At 41.1% G+C, this 27,395-nt stretch overlaps 1 protein-coding gene and 1 long non-coding RNA gene across 10 annotated transcripts in view; one reads left to right on the plus strand and one right to left on the minus strand.

The window, feature by feature from the left end:
• msi2b (musashi RNA-binding protein 2b) overlaps positions 1-27,395 on the minus strand; it is a 255,566-nt gene that overhangs the window by 65,689 nt on the left and 162,482 nt on the right. For all 8 annotated transcript variants that reach the window (XM_053442301.1, XM_053442300.1, XM_053442304.1 and 5 more), the window contains one exon: positions 5,284-5,366. In XM_053442301.1, coding sequence (XP_053298276.1) covers positions 5,284-5,366 — 83 coding nt within the window. The remainder of the gene's footprint in view (positions 1-5,283; positions 5,367-27,395) is intronic.
• LOC128457557 (uncharacterized) lies at positions 19,538-21,366 on the plus strand. Of its 2 annotated transcripts, XR_008341937.1 has the most exons (3): positions 19,538-19,909; positions 20,539-20,623; positions 20,737-21,366. It is a non-coding gene; the product is annotated as an uncharacterized LOC128457557 (long non-coding RNA). The 2 variants fall into 2 exon arrangements; XR_008341936.1 differs by lacking the exon at positions 19,538-19,909 and having other exon boundaries at positions 20,078-20,623.

Below are 27,395 nucleotides of genomic sequence, written 5' to 3' on the forward strand. Positions count from 1 at the left end.
ATCTCATGTCTTTGATTTTAACGTAAAGCAATTTGAACTGCCTGTTATGTATGAAAGGTGCTGCATAAATAAAATGAATTATTACTATTATACGTGAGGGGGACAAACGAAAGGACAACCTGAAACCATAATGCCTCTGGAAATGGCTGTCTACGGTGTGGAGGTGTACAAATAAATTTACAATGTAGTTACTGTCTAACATAATCATAGCTAGTTTAGTAGATATAATCGTATGTGCATAGACACACGCACAAGCACACAAACACACACACACAGTTCATGACCTCTAGTTTGACGGCAGTATACTTCAATGTGCGCTGGCAGCTCAACCAACTGGTTTGCCGGTTTTAAACTCAGCAGCAGCAGCAGCAGCAGCAGACCTGGTTCAGCAGGCGCTGACAAAACTCAGAATGTGGGTCTGATTAAACTGCTTTGCTTTGATTAGCTGATCACAAACTACACACTGCTTCCAGCACTAGCTCCCAGTCCTCAAACCACCGCTATCATGAACCCCGCAGCTGCAGGTGGATTGATCCTATTATGTTAAACCAAGTGCTGAAAATCATCGGAAAAATATAAAATCAATGAAGGGCTGCTGTAAACATAATATTGAGGCTGCAGGATAATGTTTGACTAAGTCACAGAATATGAAACATTAAAGAGAAGCAGATGAAGAGCAGCTCTCCCTGTGCAGCAGTGACTCGCATGGTGCCACAGTGGTCTGTACCACAAGCTACACATGACCACACCAATCTGTATTGTTGTTTCACACAATTGCCATAATATTTTGAATATTTCTTTGATTCTTTAATTCTATATCAAGGGATAATACATCAATAATTATTTATTTATTATTATTTGAATGATAGTTTTTGATGCACGTTAACTTGTTTCTGTTCTACTTTACAGGAGGTTGAGGGTACAGCACAACATTATTGTTGGGTCCGTTTATTTGTAAAACAGCTTATCTTTAGGGTAATTTTTGCATTTTATTTAATCGACAGTACGGCTGTCATGCATATGGATGTGGTATAGGACACAAGTAAAGATTCTCACTTTCTACTTGGAAACAATTTGTCTCCAGGGTCTCTAGTGTCCCCACAGATGTCCAATTTGTCTTTTTTTAGGGCTGGTTGCTAATGCTAAATGGAACTTTGATCCACGTCACCTTTTGGACCATAGTAAACTTTCATTCAATCCGTAAGTACCTCAGTGAAGTTAAGAAAACCGTTTGAGGTGTTCATAAACATCAAAGCAGGCAACAATAGAGCAGATTCATCTCTGCTTACAGCAACTTTAAATGTATTCTCTTATCTCTCTCTGTATGTTTAATATGAAACAGATGAACTGGAGCTGTTTTCTTTTTATTATTATTATTACTATTATTTTATTATTATTATCCCTTTAAAGAATGATGGACCAACTTTTAAAGGGAAAATAAAAAAATCATAATCTGTTCTCTGTCCTGTTTTAGATTAGGGAGTAATGTATCATTAATAATGTGATGGTTACATTTTACTTTCAAAATTCTACTTTTATAAACGACAATGTGCAGAATGAATGTGTATTCAAATATTACAGGCGGATGTATAAATGCCTTCCTGTATTAGTCTTTTACCTCAGCGACAGTTGGAGAGTCGGCGCTCACACTCCTCGGCACAGTAATTGGTTGGTCATGTCGGGAAGTCGGTGAGAAATTGACAAGTAACAGAAAAATTCCTCCCTCCTGTTGTGATCATTTGCTACTGCTGAGTATTAAAAATGACGCATGGAAGAACGCTGCCTTGAAGCACTCCACTAAAACCAATGTGAGTCCATTTTAATGGCACATTGTTCGCTCATCAGAGCCAACGCTTGATAGGTGATACTCTAAATTAGCTGTGCAGCCCTAACAGCGGGCCGAGGAGTGATGCAGGGACTCCTGTCCTGGCAACCTTTCACCGGCTGTATTAAGGTGCTGTCTTGCAAGTAAATGAAAAAGACATTATATGTGTGATAAACTGTTCAAAGTATTTGAAAACTGTCAGGCCAGCTTCTGCCCATTGATTTTTACTCCAACATACTTACTGGTTTTAATACAAGGAGCTATGGCTAAAGGATGGTTGTGGGTTCCTGCAGACGATAATCCATACTTTTTATCACTCCATGCATTTTTCTGAAAGCAGGCCAGTCTGGAGAGGTGTGAGCGATGTAGAAGTCAGTGCACCTGGCAGGGCAGGTTGAGAGCTTCTTGCTAAGCAGCACCCTGTTTTTAATTATATATGAGGCAGAACTCACAGTGACAGAGAGGGAGTGCTCCTGGGAGCGAGGCCTCGATGGCACATGAACACAGGGTGATTGACCAAGTCACTAAGAGGTCCCGTCACTCACATCTGAGTGGGCACTGACCCACTCGGCTGCCAGAGCCCTTGAGAGGACGGGCGAGGAGAAGGTGGGGTGCCCTGTACACCCAGCGTCCTCCCATGTGGGGTGGAATTTCTGTCCGCATCAATTATTCAAGAACCATCTTAGATAACACTCGCAGGGAGGATGGATGAGGTCTATTTCTGTATGGTACTTCATAAGGATGAAGACAGGAGGCATTTTTTATTTTGCGTGCTGGCGCTCCAGACACTGGATAACCAGTGCTCTCCTCCGTGCAGCTAAGGTAAAACCTGAAGGGTCTTTGAAATATGCTCTTATCACGCTCTTCATTCTTTACTTGCTGCCGATATTCTCAGATGTCAGCACTTTGTGGAGGATCTGAGGAACACACTTATTTCCTGCCTTCTCTGAAGTTGAATGTAAAGTAGGTGTTGGAAATAGGGATCTCTGCAAAGGGGACAAAAGCCTCAGTCTTCTCACGAGGCAAATGTCCCCTGATCGATCCTCGTGTTTCCTGTTCAGGTTTCTGGGCCTCCCTCATGGGTTTCCATACGTGTCATTTCCTGTCATGAGTAACCAGACACAGGTGAGGAAGACGGTGGCTGTTGTGTTTTCTGGCCTCGCCTCCTGGAGAACAACATGTCGCTGCAGCACAACGCTGCAGCACATCACAGCTCCGTGTGGTCACGAGTACAAGTGTGGAGTTGACACTTCCAGCGCATTCTCACTTCTAACTTCACACAGTCCTTGAATAGCAAAGCTTAACTGAACACTATAATTACTGTGACACACAGGCCAGTCAAGTGTAAACACTGACTATTAGAAGGTGCGTCAGGTGCGTCAGATGCGTCTAGAGCCCAAACGATATCGGTTGGTTGATGATCGACTTATTTGAGCCATTCGTGGTAATTTTGTTGTCTAGGTTTATGTTTGCAGATATATGCAGTTTAAAAAAAAAAAATTGACATAGTAAACAATTCAGTGTGCATCTATATTTAAAATTGTATAAGAAATATAATTTTTTCTATTTCAAGCATTATATAACGGGATGTATTTGTGATTTTTGTTTAGATTTAATAAACTTAATGGTTTGACAGTAAAATATCAAACCTCAATAACGTTTCTTGTTCCTTTTTTTTCTTAACATATATTGGCAAAATATTGGTGTCAAAGAACAATTAAGGCGCCAAAAAGTTCCCACAGGTCGGGCTTAAATATAATTTTTACTCTCACTCCCACTTTGTCTATAGATTACCCCGCTCTAGAATATGTAGTTGCAATAGATGAAGAGTAAAGCAACCCTCTGTATACAAAGGGGATGAAAGTCTCTTTCAGCTGAAACAATCAATACAACAAAAATGTATTAGAGTTATTTTGTTGGTGCTAAAGCTGTCCAGCAATAAATACCCTAAACTAATTCATGTTCTTTATTGACGTACTGTAGAACAGTCACAAATGATTATAGACAGTGTTTGATATTTTAGGTATTGTTTGGCGATGAGATACAACGGCGAGAGATAACATTATTTTGCACTATTAGCATTATTAGCTTCCTAACTTCCTAATTAGCACTATGAATTATTAAACAATTAGAAGTTCTGTGAGTTGGACTTTAATGAGACCTTTTTTTCTGCCTGATATAAGTTGGAAGGGCACACAATAAATACATCATCAAAATGTTCATACCAACATAGAATTAGAATTTTACTCCAGAAATCTGATTTGAGATTTGTTGGTAAACAAATGATTGGTTAATGATTTTTTCGGTGACATGACAAATTCAGAAATAGGTTTGGAATGGTTTTTGAAATGAGGCGTTGACAGCCTGTTGTTTTGCTTTGTGTGTACGCTACGGCCTGTGCATGCGTGCAGGTTGATGCTTGATATTATGTGCGCTCACACAATGCTACGGCTTCATGTCAAAGGATCTGAGACACTTGATTGTGACAGAATATCTTCAAAGCACACACAGTCATTTCTGTCACACTCCGACATTTTTTGGGTTGGAGTCCTGCGCATCGACTGTGATGCATCGCGGAGACACAGAGGGATGTATACCGGGGTCATATGTGACCTGGGCCGGTCTCTGGTGAACATGGTTCTACTACACTGCTCCTGTCAGTCAGTTTAGGGGGAGGGGGGGGGGGGGGGTGGTGGAAAGGCTGGGTGAGAGTGAAGACACATACTGAGAGACGGAGCAGACGAGTATTCCCTCCAGTCAATCACAACCCACAGAAGCGCTCAAATGATGCAGGATCTCTCGAGAGGCCTGCAGGGTGGAACTGGGTGAAGGAGGACCTAATGTCACACTCGCTACACTGAGGTCGGCTCCTGTCAATTATCATAGGTGACACGAGGACTTAGAAAACTGCCTCTGAACTCTGTAGCACTCTGAGATGACCATATTAGTGGTCTAAGTAAAACAAGCATCACTGGGACTCTGTGGAAGGTGTTAATCCCTGACTAATGAACTCTGCCTCTGCCAGTAGCTTCCCTGTTGCCTCCCCGGACATGTCCACCTGTGTGTGCGCATGTGTGTGTGTGTGTGTGTTTGTGTATGTGTGTGGGTTAGAGGATTCAGAAAGAGAGGAACGGGCTCCACTCTCCCGTCCCTCAGCCTGACAGGCAGAATTCAGCCACACAATTTCACGGTTTGTGGGCAGTGCACACCACTGCCTTCCCATCCCTGAGACCCACAGATCCAGTCAGTGTGTGTGTGTGTGTGTGTGTGTGTGTGTGTGTGTCAATGTGTGTGTTAGCCTGTCCATATGAACACGAAAACACACCCACACACACACACACACACACACACACACAGAGACACACATGATCCCCTATTAATGCTAGAGGAAAGGAGAAATCAAATATTAATCCTTCAACAACCACCTGGAATTGAAAAAAAAAAATGAGTGGACTTACCATTTTGTTATTGATTTCATGAAAATGAATTTCACAGACTTTCTCTACGATGTCTTCACTCTCAAAAGTGATGAAACCAAATCCTATGCAGAGAGAAATAGAGAAGGGGGGGGGAGGAAAAGGAGGGAGAGAAGGAGTTAGTGGAGAACCTTAACAAAACTTCAGTAACTAAAAGAAAACGCACCACAGGATGGAACATTATATTATTACGAGCCAGATGCAGAAACTATGCGGGTACATCTGTGGAGATTGGATTGGGCATGGAAAAGAACAAGTGAACAAGACAGACATTGTCCTCTTTAAATCAAGAAGATGATGAAATCTGCCACATTATTAAGGGCACTCGAGGACCTCTTCTACAAAGAGAAGATGGAAAAACAGCACAAAGCTCATTTAATGAGATTCAGGGAGCTGGGGCCCGGCATCTGAATTTCATTAAATGCATTTTGTGTTCTTTTTATTGAAATCTCACTGTATAACAAGCTCTGGTTTTTATGCTAATGCGGGCCTTAGAATGAATGTGTCATTGACAGTGGGATTTTCATGCCATATTTATAGGATAAAAGCTTAACCCCTCTTTTGATACAAAGACACAGAGACAAGATGGTTTCAGACTTTTGAACACAAGTGGATTGCAATGCTCTCCTCTGTGTTTTGATGGTGATGCACAAAGCAATTTAGCAGCGGCGTAGAGCAGGGGCTGAAAGGAAAACTGATATTCTATTACGTTTGCAAAAGAGGAAACGGCACAAAAGAGAAACAGTTAGTGAATAAAGCAGCAAGTGGGACTGAAAGGAGATGAGTTTCCTTTCAAAATGGCAAACAGCCGATGATGAAATAAAATCACATCAGATTGAGCTTAAACAGTGGGGCACTGTGAACAACACGCCATGTGACTGACACACACTCCAGAGGAGCAGTGTCAGTTTATTCTCTAGGAACGACAGATGATCCAGTAAGAACACTAACATGCTGAATATGGAAAAACCCTAATACTCTAATATACGCCATTCAAATATTGTCTTAGAGTGAATATTGTCCTTTCTTCCCCATTCATACAGGTTGAGATAAACTCCACGTGTTCAGAGTCCTCATCTGCCTCCCAGGACACAACCTCAAGGTTGTCAAAGCCCAATGTCCACCACATAATATCACATAACACAATATATTCTGTAGGATACATAAAGTAAAAATATTATTCAACTGTCTGTTTGTATTGGGCCATTGCTGGTTCTATTGCAAATCAATGATTCTATTTTCAACCCTAGGTTTTTGTGTTGCATTTACGTACCGCATAACAAAATGTTTAGCATGTCAATGTTTGGTTTCTTTCTTGTCAGCACAACATTGCCTGTATGGCCGGAGAATACATTTTTATACAATGACATGATGTATTGGTCCCAAAAAGAAAGAGACATCAGGCGATTTGATCATGGCAGCGTTAATCAATGTGATTACAAAATATGTTATATATATATATACCATACCGATCGTATGATACTGATGTAACAGTGTAACATCACATATTATGTATAACCTAACATAAACCTACTGTGAGCATGTTGTATTGTAAATATTTGTAAAAAAAATTGCATTTTCATATACACGTGTATAGAAGTGAATTATATTACGTTAGTCTTGGAAATAGCTTATTTATTCAATTCATCAGATAATTCTGAGAAATACAGGGTTCTTTGTCAGCGGAGGTTTATGCTGCATCCTAGGCAACCTATCACAAACACTGACATTTACAGTTCTGTCATACAGTCTTTATCTCGCACTCTCATTTTTCATTTCTGCCCCTCCTCCTCCTCCTCCTCCATGAATAACACTCAAGCCAGTCATCTGCTGCCGACACCAGCGCGAACGTACCAAAACCGTCTTGTCAAAGCAAGGGCAGGAAAACCTAATGTGGGAGCTAATTAAACACGGACAACAGCTAATCGAATGAGATCTTATGAGACAGAATATCAGTTTCCATTGAGACGTCTCAATGGCGAGAGCTCGTCACGACTCGCACATGTGCGAGGTTGGGGTAGACAAGGGACCGGTGATGACGACGAGCAGGAACAGGAGGGGGGGGGGGTGCTCCCTGTCCTCCCGCCCACCCCGCCTTCATGCCAGCGCAGGGAGCACTTTTGACAACCAACAAATCAACCGCCAGGAGTAATTTGTCACAGTGGAGTGTAGGTAGAGGGAGTGGAGTCTGGGGGGGGGGACGAGGGCGCAGAGGGAAAGAGGAAAAGGGGGAGATGAGAGGAGAGAAGGAGGGGGTGGGGAAAAAGACAGAAAAAATGACAAGGAAAGAGGTTAACACACATGGCCCCTGTCGCCACACTCCTTCCTGCTGCTACAGGCTGCTCCTCCATCACCTGACAGGACATTTTCCAGTGCACAATTATATCCACTGGGGTCAGGGCCAAGCCGCACCACCACAGATACCACCAGCAGGGCCCTTCCACCCATGAGTGGATCTGTTTAAATGAACAGAAAGACAGTCTGCTGTAGTGTAAACTACTCCAGGAATGTGTATGTACACATACATAAAGGACAAATCTCACAACAACCCGCCCTATATTTCTGACTCCTCGGCTCAGCACACGCCTCCTTGGCCGCCCCCCCCCCGTGGGCTGAGTGAACCTCGGGCCCTACCACTTCAGTCATTTCCTCTACCGTACTATTTTACAGACCTTACAGACAATTAGAGGCCACAAAGTAGAGCCAACAGAAGCATTTCTGTCTCCCAGTCTCCGGTCAGCAGTGAGATTATCCTCACGTACCCAAGCCCTGCTAGACTATTAAATACTGTCAGCACTGACAGACACGAGGAGAGAGGTGTCAACATGCTCGCGCCGAACAAGCTTCCCACTGCTTGAACAATACCCTGTAAATGGAAACACAAGGATTTCTGATAGGACGGCTGATAATAGGTGTTGTGTGGCGAGTGGTCGAGGCTTCGTGGCTGCACTTGCTCACACCTATTAGCAAGAACTGGGCTCGGCCTCATCGTGTCGCTCCACAGAATCAGCGGGGGGGCCCCGTTTCACGGCCTTTTACCGGCTTCATCTCACTCGCTCTTTATTTCACACTCATTCCAGCTTATTTGCTTCTGTCACTCCAGTGGAAAAATGCTGATTCTGCCAGAAGCTGATAATGAGAGAACTCGCAGAACGATGCAGCCGAGCCGACTTTTACTTGAAAAAGTGGAGTTGCAGCTTTAAATTGCAGTTTGTATAAAACTTAAAATGAAACTATAACACATTAATGGCCATCGTAAAAAAGTGTTTAAAAATGTCTGCTATATTTTTTTTACCCATTCGAAACGGCTTACAGAGGCACAACACAGGTATTTTCAAAAACATGTTTTTTTCAGGAAGCGCACACACACGCACACAAAAGCACACACACAAGCACACGCACACACACACAGTTGGACAAACCCACATAAAAATGCCTGAGTGAGGTGTTGGGCCACCAGGAGCCTCCAGGGCAGCTTCAGCTTCAGTAACCCTTGACACAGACACTTCAAGTCTGTTAAACTCTACTGGAGGGTGGAACGCACCATTCTTCCAAAATATAGTCCCTCATGATGGAGGTATGGAGCGCTGTCAAACACGTCCATCCCAAAAACTGACTGGAGGCGTTCAGTTGACATCTGGTGAATGCCACGGCGCTAGATTCACCTCGGTCTGATCAATATAGATAATATTTAATATCATTGCTATACTAAGCTGATTCTATGCTAAGAGATTACAGCGTTTCACTGTTGACACTAGTTGGATCAAACCAAACATATTTAATGCCCCATGGATTCAGTGAATAATCGTAAACTTTGATATTTTAGAACAAAATGCCTCACATATCACAGCATATGAAATTGCAATGCTTTGGATGCATGGGTCATTCGAGTTGCTGCAGCCTCTTGGACATACAGAACCATAACCATATATATCTGCTGCCTCGACAAGGAGGAACTGTACCGCTCCTGATTAACACTGGAGCCTGCTGCTGTATACCAGACCTGTCAAAACAGGGCAAGGAAGTGAGGCGACCTGGGGGAAGTGTCAGTCGTGTCCTCTGGCACACAGCATGAAGGGAGCGGAGCCCCCCTACCACGCGCTGCACAAACACTAACACACCCACCGAATACACACGCACACATGCACTTGCTGTACACACACTGGCACATGCGCGATCATAGGTGCATCTCATCTGGGGCAACAACTGTTCCTCCTCTCCTTCCCCCCCGCTGAATTGGTTTTCCTCCTCTAATTATGCATGATCAAGCCTTTGTCTGTCCACTCAGGCGTAAGTCTACAGAAAGTTCCCGCACTGCATGTCTGCCTGTGCACTCCAGCCTCCAGGCCCCGTCATCTTGTAATGCAGAGAAGCAGACAGAGGCCGTCCGCACACCCACGGCGCAGTTAGAGGCCTTTGATCAGTGTTTCCGCCTGCTATTACTCGAGATCCAGAGCCCTGGGCGTTAATCCCCTGTTGAATACAGTTAACACCGGGAACTATCTACCCGCACTGAGCACATATGGCCCACAAAAGACAACAGAGGCAGTGGAAATTAATGCAAGGAAAAGGTTCAAATTTCCCCCAAAAATGCCCTGTCAACATTACACAGAATAGTCGGAATTAATATTTAAAAATAAGGATTGTAATGTGACAGTTAAAAGCAGGGGGAAATCTCTCTCTGTCCCCATGCATTTACATCACATTACTGACAATCATTAATGTGGGTTTCTCTCCCCTGTTGTCTGTGCTTTTCATCTCTGTCCTACTGGTTTGTTCGGCTCCAGATCCAGATCTGACTATAAACCAAACTACTACTATTATTATACATCACTGCAAAAGAAAACACTGTATTTTTAAAGTACATAATTAATCAATGAATCAAACATGTCTTTACTAATTCCAGTATTCTCTGCTAGTCTGTTTGTGGCTAAGATATCTTGAGATCGGTTCAACGTGTTAGCCTCACACTTGGAATGTGTTTCATTAAGAGTTCAAGGAAGTGCAGTTTCAAATTGTAAGCAACTCGGACACGTGATACATTCAACAATAATGGCGACCAGCGCTCTGTCACAATTGATTCTCCAGTTCGGGTTCTGCGGGCTTCACCAAAACTTTAAATAAACAGCTCTTTGTGCAGCTGCATGGTTTTAGTCACAACAGCTCGATTACTGCAGGTGACTTCAGAAAGAGAGCTGCAACCAGCATCTCCACAGGTCAAACAAGTTCGAACAGCCCGATCCAAACAGGAAGGTTTAGAACAGGCACTGCACTAGTTCTGCAAATGAGCCTTCCCTTTGATAACCAGATCTGACACTGAGTCATTCAGAAGCAAACAAAAAAACACGGCATTTGTTTATCCGTGGTTAATTTAGTCACAGACAAACACAGTGGAAGCGGAGGAGAGGCAGACAGACAGAGACGTAGACTAGACTAGGTCCCACAGGCATGCTCAGACTCTGTAATCACAAATCTACAAGAAAAACAGCTGATAAAAAAACCAAAACAAACATATGTAAATGTGACGGCTTCGATGCACTTGGAACTGAGGGAGGGAAGTGAAGATGGACGATGTGAAATTCAACCCTGACGTGTAGAGTGCATTTAGCCAGGAGCATGCACCATGAGGTACAGCGGGTCATCCAGTTACCAGAAGGTCAGCAGTTCTAGTCCACATGCACTGAACAGGCACTGAACCCTAAATTGCCTTGTGTAAATTGCCCAAATTGCATGGCGAATGATGTGCGATGGAAGCGCTGTATGAATGTGTGTGTGAATGTCACTTGTGGTGTAAAGTGCTTTAAGTGGTCATTAAGTCTGGAAAAGTGCTCTATAAATGCAGCTTGTTTAACATTTACAAGACAACACTCCAAAGATAACACTTGAGATGTTTAGTGGGTTGAGATATAACTTCACAACTACATCGCATCCATTTGTCGTCCTGGTAATGTCTGGTGCTGAGAGATCTGGTGAGTTTTTGAGGTTCTGAATTCTGAATGACACTGATAATCATAAATCATGAAATGCTTGTCATCACAACGGTGGACTGCTTCAAGGAAATACTACTGGGATCCATGGAATAGATTAGAACCAGAACAGACAAGCAAAATGTATATAATCCAAAAAGCTGCCTACTCCTTTTCTTTTTCAATCTGGACCTTACATTTATATGGACTTTGTCATGTTCGACAAAATAAATACTTGTAAACAAATGTATTTATCTGGCTCATTGCTTAAAAACAAGTAACAGAACAAAGCAGCATGGATTTCTCTAGGTAAATATAGGTTAATATTCAATAATGTTAATGATGCCCTCCCCCCTATGCATTTTAGGCACTAGCTCATAAATAAATTACTCATATTCATTTACTGAATATCTTTAAATGTTAATTAAATGAGTCACCTGCCCCAGTGTGGAGTGTCTAAACACTATGATGTAGTCTTGCAGCTGGAGAGCTCAACAGATGTTGTCGATAGAAGTGCACAGGCTTAGTTTGGTGAAACAAATATATTTCAGGCAGGCCCGTTGTGCAAAATGATTGTGGAAAAACTAGAAAAAATATGTGAAATACAGCAAGACACCGTGCGTGACTGTTTGAGCAAGCACCAGGTAGTTTAGCAAAACTACAAGTACCACGTACACTGCTGTTGAATGGTGTAAATAGTTCATGAAATGTCCGCGTTTTAACTTTACTGAATAATACAAAATGAAGGTTTGTGTTGCTGCTCATAGTACAAATAGGTCTGGGTCACCAAAAACCTGAGTAAATAATTTCATTAATTGCAAACTTTTTTCAGGGATAGATAGAAGTAACTGGTTTTCTTGAGCACCCTTTTCACTGGTCAAAAAAACCTACTACCTAGAATTTGGAATTGTCTTCAATGGGAAAGGATACATGGACGTGTTAGTGACAAAATAAAAGGTTTGGCTAAACTATCATTTTCAGGAAGCTCTCAGAAGTTATTAAAAAGGTGGATGAACTTCTGTCACCCATATACAACACCATTTATATAAACTATGAGACAAATTAAATGAAATCATATAGAACAATAAAGAAGTATTATTTTGTATCGTTATTATTATTGTTATTTTAACTGGTGTGGGGTAAACAATGATGGAATGGAATGTAGTAAATTACTTTTTGGGACAAACTTTTCACACCATGTTTTATTTCCACTGTTCTACAACTGAATGAGTCTCAAATTTAGGATTCAAGATTACTTTTTAATCAAACATTACATTATTAATATTTTAGTGACAATTGGATAAATGGAGGTGTTGTAAAAAACGGTTTGTTTAGCTGCAGCTCTCAGGCTTTTAAATGCTAAACGTATTAGGTTAGACAGAAATCGAAATGACATCTCATTATTGATCATTGAGAAATGTCACAAAAGGAATTTTTAATAACAGAATAAAATAAACAGCATCAGGCCAGAGAACAATTAGGAACATGAATGTAAATTAAGGTAAGTGGATTTCAATGTGATTTGTTGTTTTATTCATGCTTGGCCTTTATCATGTCAAGTTGTCACATTGAGTTTGTACTTATCAGTTCAGAAGCACAAGTCATTATTGAAATTCTGGTCAATCAATTTTATTTCCAAATTATTAACTACAGTTAAAGATGAATTCAAACTGAAGACAGGAAATAGGAAAACTTTGCAAAGTTGTAAAACAGATAATGGAACAATAACAAAAAAGTGAAAGAACCACAACAACAAGCAAAAATGCGCGATCAGGGTAATTTACCTCTCAACATAGGCTGCATATGTAGTGTGATACTATATTGTGCTACTTGCATCTGCCCAACTAAGAGAGATGGATGTACTGTGTGTTTTTGAAATGTTTACAGTATCATGCAACATGTCTGCTTCCTCTGCATTTTCTGTAGAGCAACTGGGCTCAGCATGCATGCTGAGGGAGCTAGTTTGTCTGTGCCTCTATGTAGGTCAGCTTTCAGAGTTGGCCATCAATTTCTACTGTCCTACTTAAAGAGACACACACACACACACACACACACACACACACACACACACACACACACACACACACACACACACACACACACACACACACACACACACACACACACACACACACACACGAAGCATTTGTAGCACATATGAAGAGTGTAACCCACCCTCGTACTAGCATTGATTTTATTAATGCTCTAATCACACACATTTATTTAAAGCTTCTCCAGCATCATCCGAACCGTAACTTCAGCACATGTTGGTCAACACAAATCTGGGTTGTCAGCACGTGCCCTAGCTCTGCTGTAGTCAGTGGTAATAGGCCTCTCATTAAGAACACAGAGCGTGCACTTGTGCAATGACTGCAGCTCTCTCCACCTGTCCAGTATACTTTGGAGCACTCTAACTCAAGAAAAGCCCCTCATTACTGCTAAACAATAAACCCATAAGTGTGAATGTCTCTCCTCCTATATGATCACAATGGCTGTTCGAGCAACAGCTGAATGGAGGCAATTACCCACAGAGAAGGTGACTAACTACCCTTTAGCTCACTGGCACCCAGGCTAAAAGCTACAGGCCATAAAGAGCAAAAAAAAAGAAAGAAGGGCACTCGATGAGCAAGACAAAGAAATATAAGGAAACAGAAATCTGAAGAATATAAATTGGGAAATTTAAGACTTGTAAAGTAAAGTATAGATAACAAAGAGTTCACTGAAAAGGAGCGAATGTGACAGCAGTGGCTTTTAACCAAAGGGTGGGTTGCCGGGGAGGAGAGCATGTTCACAGGTTTCTGTTTGTATCAAGTGATTGCTGAGAATGGTCCTGAAATGAACAAGACTACACCACTTGAGGACTTCACATCAAGACTGAGGAGCCTCTGGTGCAATCAGGTGAGAAACCAATATATACTGGCCAAATTACAGGATTCTCCTCAGCATCACCATCATGATGTAGTCACCCATGTGTCGTGTTTTTTTCTGATTATTCTTCTGCTTGTGCCTGTTCTACTGTGCAATGATGCAGTTGTGGCAGTAGTCGTAGAGTATTTCAATCTTTTGCCTGAGTGAAAGATAAATACTTTGTATGGACAGCCAGTATTTTCTATAAATAAGTACATAAATATATTCATTAGAAAAGTACAATAATACAATTAAGGAATAGGGCAGGGTGATGGTTAGATTAATGCATTGCATTATATATGCCATTACAAGTTAATATTCTCCGTTCAAAACTTTAGCTAAATAAAACGAACAAAGTCAAAAAGGAAAATGTACGCAAATACCAAAACAAGGCTACTCCAAAGACCGGCCTGTTACTGAATTTTAGAGAAGACGTGCTTTTTCAGTTTCTCTTCTTGCTGGTGTGAATGTGAAGGGTCTGCAAAACTAGAAAGCCCAAACTTCGTGGTAACTCCAGGGACATTATGATGCCCCACATTTGCTAAGAGCACATTTAGCAGCTAGCTTAGCACATCACCTTATAGAACCAGGTAAGGAAAAGACCGAGGCCAAAATTTCCTACATGTGACAGAAATAGTTGGCCAATCAGAATCAACTGGTCTGTACTGGTAGAAACCCAAACCAAGCATTTCAGACAGAGGCTGAAAGACATTTTCCTGAACCTAAACCTTCGGTATAACCAAAATTAAAATTATGAACCTGAATATAAACATAATTTATAAACATTCTATAGGGTGGACCACAGGTGTTCCAAAGAGCTGGGTAAAGGGGTATATATAGCTCGAAGGGTGCTATAGTCAGTGTGTTCACTTGGGCAAAGCCCTCCTCAAATCAGAGGCTATAGTTCCTCATATCTGTCCTCCAGCCTTCAGATGATTGCTGCTGCAATTGAATGTACTGGAGGAGAAGGATTATATATAATAGCAGCTAAAGATACTTTGAGATTCACGCCTATTCATTTCTAAAAAATAAATTCAGACTGATTAACAGACATTCCTGCTTTAAGTTTATTGAATCATTTTCTTCTTGATGCAGATTTAGACCCAAATGCTGCGGTTCAATATAAATCATTGATTTACATTTAATTTACCTTTTAGATCAAGTTATCAAGGCAAATGACTTGGTTTTGATAAGCTTATTCCCAGCACATTGTCTAATATACACCAAAACATCAACAACTCGCTTGGCGCTGCCTCATGCGAGTAAATGAACCTCACACCTGGGCTCTGTGTGCTTCATGCTGGGCGTTCCGCGTATCTCAATCAATAACTGGCAGGGCACAGCTTACACTGGTCATTATGTAAAAAATAAGTCGGACCAGACGGGTATAATACTCATCCTTCAATAAATACAAACCTTATGTGAAACTGAGAAATAAGAGAGTTACTTCAGCTAACAGATAAAGTGGTAAAAGTGAAATAATAATGGCATAATGATAAGAGTAAATCAAAGTTTGGGCTTTAAGTGCTGATACATAATATGCATCTTAGAGCACAAACACATTTCCTTAGGTGGAGAACCAACTTTGAATATAGGACTATTCATGATAAATAGTGAGGAGTTTACTGAGTAAGATTTTAATGATTAATCACAGTACACTCTGATTCATATTCCACTAGCTTTTCGCACACAGTGCATTGCCCCTTTATGAAGAAAATGCACCTGGGTGCAACGTCATTGTCCTTGCACTTTGCATCGGTGATTAGGCCAGAAATATTGAGACCAGTGTGGTTTTCACACCTGTGAAAACATGTTCATGCAATCCATGTAGCCCAGAAATGTCATCTAATGGATCCTGCAATTCACTTTCTGAGTTGTGAGTGGGACTCTAGAAACACATGTTGGTAATGCGGGGCCCAGTAGTGACACTTTACCAGGACAAATACGGTAACTATTTTTGCAGTCTGTGACAATTAGGTCATAAGAATATTTGAGCTGGTTCGCAACAAGCGCAGTGCATTTGGGAAAGAAATAGCTGCTCTGTGTGTGCTCATTTCCCTTTCTCTCTCTCCATTTATCACAACCACCAGCCACCCTTCTCTTGGCTCTGTGAGTGGATGACAAGGATATCTCCATCCAGCACATCTGTGCTGTTCATCTGTTTGAAACTAGAGAATCCCAATCAGGCCACATTGTCAGCCCTTCCATACGCCACCAATAAAAAGCAGAAAGGGTTTAACAAAGCAACAAAATGGGATCAGTCGTGCTTAAAGATATAACACATATCCAAATGTATCCAAAAATGTTTCCTAACATCCAGAGAAATCCCAAATTGTATTCAAGGTAACAGGAGATTTAATTTTGGTCATTGCTTAATAATGTCAAATGCACTTTACCCGTGGTTTTGCCCATCTCTGCCACAACTCGGGGGAGAAATGGCATAAGATGAAAGCAAAACACAATGCTAGTCAATTAGCGGGTTTTTTCCTTCCACTATTCGTATCGGCCACTCATAATGAATCACGAATATTCATTGCTGTTTGTTTTGTTACTTGAATAAAACTTGAATACATTAGCCTGTCCGTGAACATGATTTGCACCTGAGTAGACTTCACAGGCAATGATGGTGGAGACACCAGCTTCCATGATATCACACTGCTACAAGACGTCATGTAACTAGGTCTATTGTTATTGTTTTGGTTGAGAGACCACTTGTGGTCCAAGTTACATGTTATATTCTTAATCAAATTGACAGCTCCTGAAAAAGGAAGCCAGCTCGTGCTGTTCGCCCTCTGGTGGCTGACAGCAGTATGTCATAAACCCCTCCTCCTCCATATTCTTGGATGGTACATAAAACATATTGAGATGTCAAGTACCCGTCAAAGGATGTTCATACCACACTGACGTTTAAGTGTTAATTTTTTGGTCAATAATTTCGGATTTTATAAAAAAGTAAAACCTCATATCCATCATATTTTAGCTGGAATTTTGTACAAGGGGAGGAATAAGAGACACATCCTACATCTTTAGAAACAGTCTATGAATCAGACTCATGCCATGAGTTCTTAGCTGGTGGAAACCAGATGGAATCATTCAGATATCAAGTCTACAGTACATGCTGGAAGGTCAACATTCTCAGACTAAATGAAAAAAAAAAAAAAGTTAGTGCAAACCCAACATAATCAATGATGAGACCTCTATCCATGATAAGGTGATGGAAAAATTGATGTGCTGTCTTCTGGAGTAATCCAATTCTGCAGGCTAATATCCATAGCACAGATGCACATTCCCACACACATAGAGAAAAACCCAGACAATAACCAAGTGAGGTCAAAACAGACATAAGCACTGAGAGAATGACAGAGCTCCTCTGCTTTAGCCAGTGTTATCCCTCCATCTCTGTATGGTTCCACTGCACTCGCCTGAAGACATATTATATTTGTGTGGACCTCTACTCCAGTACATCTCATATGCCGAAATACACAGTGTAAGTAGCTGTAGATACAGAGGCCAGAGAAAAATACAAGCAAGGTTAAGTAAACACTGCTGAGGGTAAGATAGCAATCCACCAAGACAAGTGGTCCCGAAGATGACTTTAAAAATTTGGAAAAAACTAACGTGTGTCTACAGAGCAGTGACAAAATAAAGAGAAAACCCGAATAAATGAGGGATGCAGATGCTTTCATGCAGGTGCAGTGCATGGTACAATTAAGCAATTAACATCCAATCATGTGTAAAACTGCAGAGCAGGCCCAGTTGATTCTGGTTCCAAGATGGCGAGAGGAAAATAACTATGTGACTTTGAACGAGGATTCATTGCTGGGCCACAGGTGGCTGCATGGAGCTTCAGTCACAAAAGCCATTTTCAGACATGAACTCCGGAATATGTCAAATGGCTTGTGTCACTTAAAATGCTTAAATATATTTTTACACTCAATTTCACTTTTGTATGATACTATTGCATCATCTTGAGATATTTATACTGTATTATTTTGTTCTTGTCCTTCACGTGTTTTCTACATCAACGTGCCCACTTGCTCGTGGTGAAGGAGTTTTATTACAGAGCAGGAGAAACTCCAGACAATGTCCAAAGCAACTGACTCTGACATCTTCCTCTAGGTAATTTCAGGAGATTATCCAGAGTTCATATCACGTCTGAAAGAAGCTTAAGATTCATAACGGGCATTTTGTGATTGAATCGCAATCGTGACAAAAGTGCGTTTACATCTCTGGGAACAGCGTCAGTAAATCGGGTTGTTTATTTTTTACGACAGCGCGCTTCTTGGTGACCATGAAGCTCAAGCATTAGTGTGATATGTAAAGAAAAAAGGACTCTGCCTCAGGTGACTGAGAAAGTCAATGCAGGACGTGATCAGACTGCGTCAGCGAGAGACTGTCCATTGACAATTGCACAGAGAGCGTTATTATAGAGGGGTTGTAGTGCATAAACCTCTCATTACAAAGATGAATGCACATTTGAATCTTCATTGGTTCAAAAACCATCGGCACTGGTCTATAGAGATGTGGCAAAAAAAAAGGTGATATGGTCAGGTGAGTCATCCTTCACTTTATTCTTGACAAATGAGTGAGTGCATGTGCGGTGTGCATCAAGAGAAGGGTAAAATTCTCCTAGTGTGCACCGAGAGAATGCCTGACCCCTACAGTAAGTGGATCCAGTGGCTTGTTAGGCCGGCGTGGTTTGGGTCCTCTTACAGGGGTCACTGCTAATCAATACTAAGTTGTTCTGAGTGATCACCTTGATCCTGCAGTAAAACATTTTCATCTGGATGAGAGGGATCTTTTCCAGGATGAGAGTGACCCCCATCCACAGGGAACGAGGTGTCACTGATTGCTCTGATGAGTATGAAAATGGATGTGAATTATATGCGATGGCGTCCACAGTCTCTGCATCTAACCTGGGACTCTCTCCTCGCCGGTATCCATAAAGCTACATCTCTGGACAGCTTCAAAAACTCCTCAAGCACCACCTATTCACTAAGACCTTTAGCCTCAGTTAGTGCTCCACCCGGCCATTAGTGCTGTTTATTTCTATTTTGTTTGCTGCAAATTACTTTCTTTTATTTTCTCTTTTGCCCCATTGGACATATGTAAAGTGTCCTTGGGTCTTTTGAAAGGTGCTATATAAATTCAAGCTATTATGATTACTATTATTTTCGTCAGTACCTCAAATGATGTAATATGTTTTGGAAGTGCAGTACAATGTCTTCTCCGGTAGATTATGATTGAAGCTGTGGTGGTCCAACATCTTCCACCAGACACTTCATGTTGGTTTTCACTATAATTTGACACCCGTCTGTAATTGCTCACACTCAGGGGCGTTTCTAGGTTTGAAAGAAAGGGGGGGCTTAGCCCCTAAGGATGCTGAATGTTTGCGCCCGCAAAAATTCAGCATCCTTAGGGGCTAAAAGAAGTAGGAGTTCAATCTTGCCTTCTATTTTTCTTCCACAGATGGCGACATAATTCTGAAGACCCAAGCCTCCCCTGTGTTTACGGATGACGATGTCACCTTGTGTTATCAGCATCAGAGCGGCAAACACAAACAAACCAGCTTCTTTAAAAACAGAGCATTGATTGACTCTAACAGTTCGTCCGGTACAGACCGAGTCATAAAGATGACTCTTAAGAATGTGACACGGGAAGATGAAGGCTTCTACAGGTGTGCGTCAGACAGCTGCAGAGTCCAGAGAGCTGGTTATCAGTGAGACCGGACAGAGGTCAGCTGAACATCATCACTCTGCTGTGTGTTCTATAGAAGTGGATCAGTGTCACATATCAACTGTTGTTTCTTTTAGGAAACTTCACATCAGAGGAGACTCCAGCCTCCACTGTTATTTTTCTTATTCATATAGATCTACTTTTTTTGGAGGAAATACTCAATATTAATCAACACATTTTTCATTATTGAGTGAAGCCTTTTGGTTGTCTGGTTCTCCTCCTGCTCTGTCTTTTCATCAAGGTCTAATTTCATCAGGAAGATCCCTCAGGATCTAATGAGATGAAAGAAACTACAATGGGACTCAGTAGAGCGCATATTCACCAAGGCCCAGCAGTCCCCTTAAATACAATCAAGCTGCACCAAATTTCACACACTCATAGATATCAGTCCTCTACATACGGCAGATTTTTTTCATTAAGGTCCAAGAATTATTCCCTGGGAAAACGTTTTAAAAGCACAATGTTAAAGAAAGAGTTAAAAAATGACTGGATCGGCTTAATACCAAAATACAGTGGGCCCTTTCCTGACACTTACTACATCTGTCCGCCAAGTTGATTGGAAATCCAATTGTTGTTGTTATTATAACAGTTTTATTTATTTAAACAAGTATTATGTCGTCTTGATCAGGTTCCTGGAAATGGATCATTGCTTCATGTGGGGTTCTACTTCTGATCGTCATTCCTTTGACTGTTTGGCTCGTTTGTCACTACAGGTTAGTATTTATAAAATCTTCATCCGTCTTGACTTCCTACTTTCTACTGCATGAACGACAAGCCCAACAGGTGGTGAAGTAAATGATTCACTGCCTGTTGTATTTTCCTGAAGGTACCAGAAGTTCTGCACTTGGAGCTGCTGGCCAGTTTCCAAACAGGAAGTTCCAGCAGGGGTGCTTCCTGCCACCAAGTTGGATGTGACGGAGGTAAAGTGGGACCTGTCCTGGATGGAGATGTCCAAACTGTTGGAAAAGGATTCTTATTGTGGCACTTAAAGGGAAACTCTCTTCTGAAGCCCAGAGACTTAACTATTGGGTCAAACCTATGAGAAAGCTCAGTCAGTGCTGCAATTTGTAGTATTTGATGGTCACATGTCAAAATAGTGCTGCCTGATATATTTTTGAATTGAATTAAATGAGATGTTTAGGATTTATAAGGATGACTACATTTGCTGATGGTGCAGATTTGATAGCTTCCAATACAAATGTTATTGTTTCAGTTGTCACATTTGTCAATGTCAATACTCTTGCACATTTAAACGTCTCTCCTTTGAGTACATTTTGAAACTAAGAATCGTATTTGTTATATCTTATTATCTAATCATTAATATAATTGACTGTTCTAAATCATTTTACATGTATCATTTCTCCTGTGTTTGTTCGAGGTTCCATGTTGTTTGCTCCCTTTGAATCGTTATTTGCTATTTCTTGTCGTCTGAAGTTATAAAAGTCATGGAAATCGTCGTGCTTGTTTTATATCTTTTAAGGCAGAACAAACAACTACCAAGAAACTAGAAATAACTATAAAGATTAACCAAACAAATGAAGTTCATATATTCCAACAGCCTCTATAGCGGTCAAACCAGTTAGGCCTCATTGATAGACCATGTTAGCTACCAATTTGTTGCATTTTGCATTAATAGATCACTACAAACAGTACACGTCTTCTTAAATAGACCTAAAATCAACTTTAGACAGAAAGATGTTAAGAATCTCCAGTACTAAGAATCTAAAACAGTAAAAATTAACTCTGAGATGTTTTTGAAATCCGACCTTCAAAATCATACTGTCATGCCATGTGTAAGGTAGGGCAGTCGGTGGATGAACAGAATGTGTGTCCATTCATCGTTGAGGAAGATATCAGGAAGTCCTACTGACAAACATTGTTGTGCATTTTAAAGAACAAAGTATTTTCATGTGAGAGAACAAGCATTTCAATGAAAACTAGGGCTGCGCAAAATGATCAAAATGTCATATCCTCTTGTAGAAGTCATTTCATATCCAGTTAATCATATGTATTGTAATTGGTCATCCGTCTCCGTGATTCTTTAGGTTTTGTTTGAGCTCTGAGTTGTATTACTCTCATCCATAGACACCTATGAAGGTATTTTCTGCTGCAAAACACTTTTTTGTGGTTGTAGAAAATCGTCTTATCTTAAATATTCTCCATACAGTGTGACACGAACCTCTTGGTAAAATAAATTTTAACTATTTAAGTCTGAATTTTGTTTGGAAATATCCTGGGTTGTATAATGTTCACATGTTCGTTTGTGATGAAATACTGCGGCTAAGAGTTACACGACGAAATGAACAATGTATTTTGTTTCATTTATTACATGCATATGTTAATGTATATAAACATATATGTAAATATATATTGTATATATATATATATATAATATATATAATATGTATATATATATATATATATATATATATATATATATATATATAAATACTAAGACAAGAAGGTGATAAGACAGGAGCCATTAAAAAAATTAAAGATCAGATGCTGCAAGAATGACGCAATTAAAAGTCCACCAAAATGAAACGTCCTGTTTTTATTTACAGAAATAAATGATCGCAAAACTTCCTCATCAGTAGGTGGTTATATCACCATAGCAACCAGATGCTAAGATTTGAAATAGAAGATTATTTTGATTGACAGGGACACTCTCTCAATACCTCCTTTGATGCTTTGATGAACAGCATCAAAGTTGGTATTTTGATAGGAGACCTCTGATTGGCTGTTGATTGCTTTAAATACTGTTACATTTTAAGACAGCTGCTATTGCACTCTGACCTTGACTGAGGTAAGTCATGTCTCACCCTCTCTCTGTGTTTACCCAGCATGCTAACCAATACAATTCAGGCTCATTATTCAAGTTTGAAATTAAACCACTGTATAATATGAAGCTTCTGCTGTTACATGTTGATAATGTGCGGTTTTCTGTTGCTTTTATGACAAATGTGAAAATATTGTTGCTGGCTTCTTTTGTGTTTTCTGCTGCTTATCTTAATGAGTGATATGTGTTAACGTAATGCTAAGTAGCGTTAGGTCACCGAGGCCAGGCAGAGCGAGGCATTGTGGACAAAACACCTGTAGCACCAGGAAATGTTCCCATTTCACAGCTTATTCTACCAAACGATGTGTTTTGTAACATTGGGAAGATTAACCTTGGTGTTTAACTTTAGTATTTAAGATAAAGTAAAAAAACAACAGCTTCCATCACTGCCAATCAAATTCAGATTCAACTTCAAATCAAAGGGGCTTGGTGCCATGGTGATTGATGAGGGAAGTTTTATTTCCCCAAAAAATTTACTGGTGATTTTTTGGTTAATGTGTAGTTTGAATGTGTTGAAGGACAAGTTGACGGAAGCTTAAGTTAATGCTAGGAGCACATTACATGAGGTGTGTAGCTCCTTTAAGGAAAAAAACAATCCCTCTCTATTGGGTCTAATGTTATTTCAGAGAAAACTTTTCTGGAAGGAGCATCAACTTGCATAACTTGCTCACACGGTCCCATTTTTTTTACTCTCACAAATTTCAAATATATCTGTGTGTCCGGCAAAGTCTTGGAATTCTCCCGATGTCTTTATTTCACAGATAGGACTTATAGTTTCTGAATTATAGTTGTTTGAGTGGTGCACTCAGAGTTTAGATTTCTCTCTTGTCCCAGTGAGGAGAGAACCGGTGCATTCAGTTGAGTTTCCATGGCAACCAGATACACAAGTAGCAGAAGGGGAGTCTCTCTCTCTCTCTCTCTCTCTCTCTCTCTCTCTCTCTCTCTCTCTCTCTCTCAAACCAGCCAGTCTGTCTGTCTCTCTCTCTCTCTCTCTCTCTCTCATTCTCTCTGCGTGTGTCTCTCTATCTGTGTCAATTGTTTTATATTGAATGTTTGATTGATCAAATTCACCTAAATCTTACACACTATTTCATCCTGTCACCTGCAGACATAAAGCCTTTTGACTTCAAGTTCCAGACAAGAGCAGAAACTTCTTCGGAAAACAGTGCATCAACTCATCCAACAGCTTCTTCAAAAGATAGATCTACTCTCTGTGGTGAACCATGGAGAAACCAGATATTCTGAAGATCCTCAATGACGAACTCCTCACAGCCTACAGGAAGATCAATGCTCTTAAGGATGAGGTGTGGCAGCTGCAAGACCAGCTTCAAGACAGAGATGAGTTCATAAAGATGGCGGTGGAGAAGGAGAAGGAGAAGGAGAAAGAGAAGGAGAAAGAGAAGGAGAAGGAGAAGGAGAAGGAGAAGGAGAAGAGGAAGGAGATTGAGACCGAGACCGAGAAGGAGAATGAGATCCAGGCCCTGACGGAGAAGGTGGAGCAGCTGGAAAACCAGCTGAAAGAGAAAGATGTTGTCATAGCGAAGGAGGTGAAGAAACGGCGCGCTCGCCTCAGGGCCTATCTGGACTGCCTTGCTGAGCTCACTGACTGTCAGGCCAAGGTTAAGCTTATGGAAGCAAGGCTGCACCAGGAGCGACCCCAGCCTGATACAGGATGTAGCAGTGAGGTGGAGGTGGAGAAGGAGAAGGAGAAGGAGAAAGAGAAGGAGAAGGAGAAGGAGAAAGAGAAAGAGAAGGAGAAGGAGGAGAAGGAGAAGGAGAAGGAGAAAGAGAAGGAGAAGGAGGAGAAGGAGAAGGAGAAGGAGAAAGAGAAGGAGAAGTACAAGGACAAGGAGAAGGACAAGGAGAAGGAGAAACTTGTGACGATCTACAATGTCGAAATCCTCCGAGCCAACAGGAACATTTTGATTCTTAAGGAGGAGGTGTGGCGGCTGGAAAACCATCTTAAAGACAGAGATGATATCATAAAGATGGCGGTGGAGAAGGAGAAGGAGGAGGAGGAGGAGAAGGAGAAGAAGACGGAGAAGGAGAAGGAGAAGGAGAAGGAGATTAAGATTGAGACTGAGACCGAGAGGGAGATGGAGACGGAGAAGGAGAATGAGATCCAGGCCCTGACGGAGAAGGTGGAGCAGCTGGAAAACCAGCTGAAAGACAAAGATGTTGTCATAACGAAGGAGGTAGAGAAAGGGCATGCTCGCCTCAGGGCCTATGTTGACTGCTTGGCCGAGCTCACTGACTGTCAGGCCAAGGCTAAAATTCTGGAAGCAAGTCTGCACAAGTGAGCAGTGAGGTGGAGGTCAACATGGAGAAGGAGAACGAGAAGGTGCTTGCTTCAGGGCCGAAAGGAGACGAAACTGCAGCAGGAGAAAACTCCAACTATGGGACTGAGCTACAGAAAGGAGGAGGCCGAGATGAGCTGGAGGAGAGAGAAGAGGTGGAGAAGCCCCCGCCCTCACCCTTTTTCTACTCCTCAAAACAAACCCCTCCCCTGTCCCCCTTTGTACATATTTGAAATAATCTAATGATGTGTTGTAAATGTTAAACTTTTTGAATAAAAATAACTAGTATAGTAACATCTACCTCTGTCTTTCTGAATATACACACAGGATTAATTGATCAATTAACACAGTGTTGGAGTGAAACAAATCAGTGTGATTCATTTAGTTTGCTACTATTCATATGAACACAGCAGAGCATAGACAAACAATGTTTCTTAACTTTTTTACATTTGGTCAAATCTATATATTAATTATGACAACAATACAATAATAATACTATCATCTCATCTGAGGGCCCACCCATCACACCGACCACGCCCATCTGACACGCACACACACTCACGCACACACACACATGCACACACACACACACACACACACACACACACACACACACACGTACACACACACGCATACACACACACGCACGCACGCACACACGTCATTATCATTTATATATTTACTGTATATATACACATTTATTTCAATTTATTCATGGTTGAGGTCAATATCAGATCAGAAGACATGTTCATGGCGCTGAAGTCAATTTAAAATGACATGTAGCATGTTAGAGTTATAAATAACTTGTCCATGTGTACAACAATAGTTTAATTAAAAAAAAAAAAAATCACAATAATTATTTTGGGGGGCTGAAGCACATTTTAGGGGGGCTTCAGCCCCCCTAAAACAGGCCTAACGACGCCCCTGCTCACACTGATAGAATTCCTTTAGTGGAAATGGAGTATGGGTGTAATGAGATCCAAAGGTATCAAGCCATGGGGGGATTCTTCATTCAGGAATATCAGACTCTTTTGTGCGAAGCAATAGGCTGAGTTTAACAGATGTCTCAATTTTCTTCCACATATAGTAACAACCAGTGCAGGGAGGAGGCGGAGGGGAGGCGTGGGCAGGGGTCTTTCCAAAAGGCTTTGAGTCACCGTGATGAATTTCTTTTGAGGTGTGAAGCAACGTGGGACTTGAAATGAATGAAACAGATATGCACCTTTTGTGTTTCCTGACCTATTGATATAGATATCAATTTCATTAAAGTTAATTAGCATTTCTCATTCCTGATGAAAATCAGACCCGGGGAACAATGTATAGCAGGTGAATGCCGAGAGACGGGAAAGAAGATCACTCAGAAGTTTGTACATGAGGAGCAGTTTTTGGTGTGAATGGAGTAGAAAGGAAAGATGTTGTCGATGCCAGAGCCTCCCCCCAGAGCCTCTGCAGGGCAATTCACTCAGGGACTAAAAACATTAAATCAAAATAATCTTCTGCAAACAACAGAGCTTTAAAGCACTGCATTACACACGAGGAGGCTGCAGAGGAACATTGATTTAAATGAATTAGGCCTCTCGTTGCCTGTATGGCCACGTTATCATTAATATTTAAGCACGGGGTATATTTAAAGGTGTGACACAGTAGCAGTTCATCTAAAATGAAGAACACTGATGATGCCACTTTGCGGAGGCCCATTACCATTTAGGAGAGATTGCTTTCATTGAGTGAGCCAAATGCTTAGAGGCGGAACTGCCACTTGTGTTTACTTTACAGATGCCGTTATGGAGCTACAGCGAGCAAGAGCAGTGTTCTCACAGTGCCATGTGCACACTCAGAAACACACACATGGGCGCTCAAATCATGACATCATGGACTCATCAAGGGGTGCACAATGATGTCATTCTGATACTATTGACCTGTGTAATCAAGACAGGCTTCGCTGATTCACCAACGCCCCTCTTCATCGAATGTCTCCCACACAGGAGAGCAGTGTTCGAGCTGTTGGATGCTCATAGTACAGCAGCATAGTTCAATTACAGACAGTCTGCTCACAACATCCAGGCTTGGCTTAATTGCTTACTTGCACTATAATTGGGTATATAATCAAAGGATAAACTGAACGCAGCACATCATCTTCGTAAATTCAGAATATCCTTTCATCAATGCCTTTGGGCAGTGATTAGTATAGATGAGGAAGCTCCATGGATGGCATTAACTGCTGCTTATTTATGTCTTTGTCGAAGCTATTTGAAGCTTAGTGTTTGTCTTTTTATGTTCACTCTTCGAAAGGAACACCTGAGGAAGGGTAAAGAAAGGTCATTGTGTCGTAAAAGCATAGATGCAAAA

Source organism: Pleuronectes platessa, chromosome 15 (assembly GCF_947347685.1).
Source record: "Pleuronectes platessa chromosome 15, fPlePla1.1, whole genome shotgun sequence".
Taxonomy (NCBI): Eukaryota; Metazoa; Chordata; class Actinopteri; order Pleuronectiformes; family Pleuronectidae; genus Pleuronectes; species Pleuronectes platessa.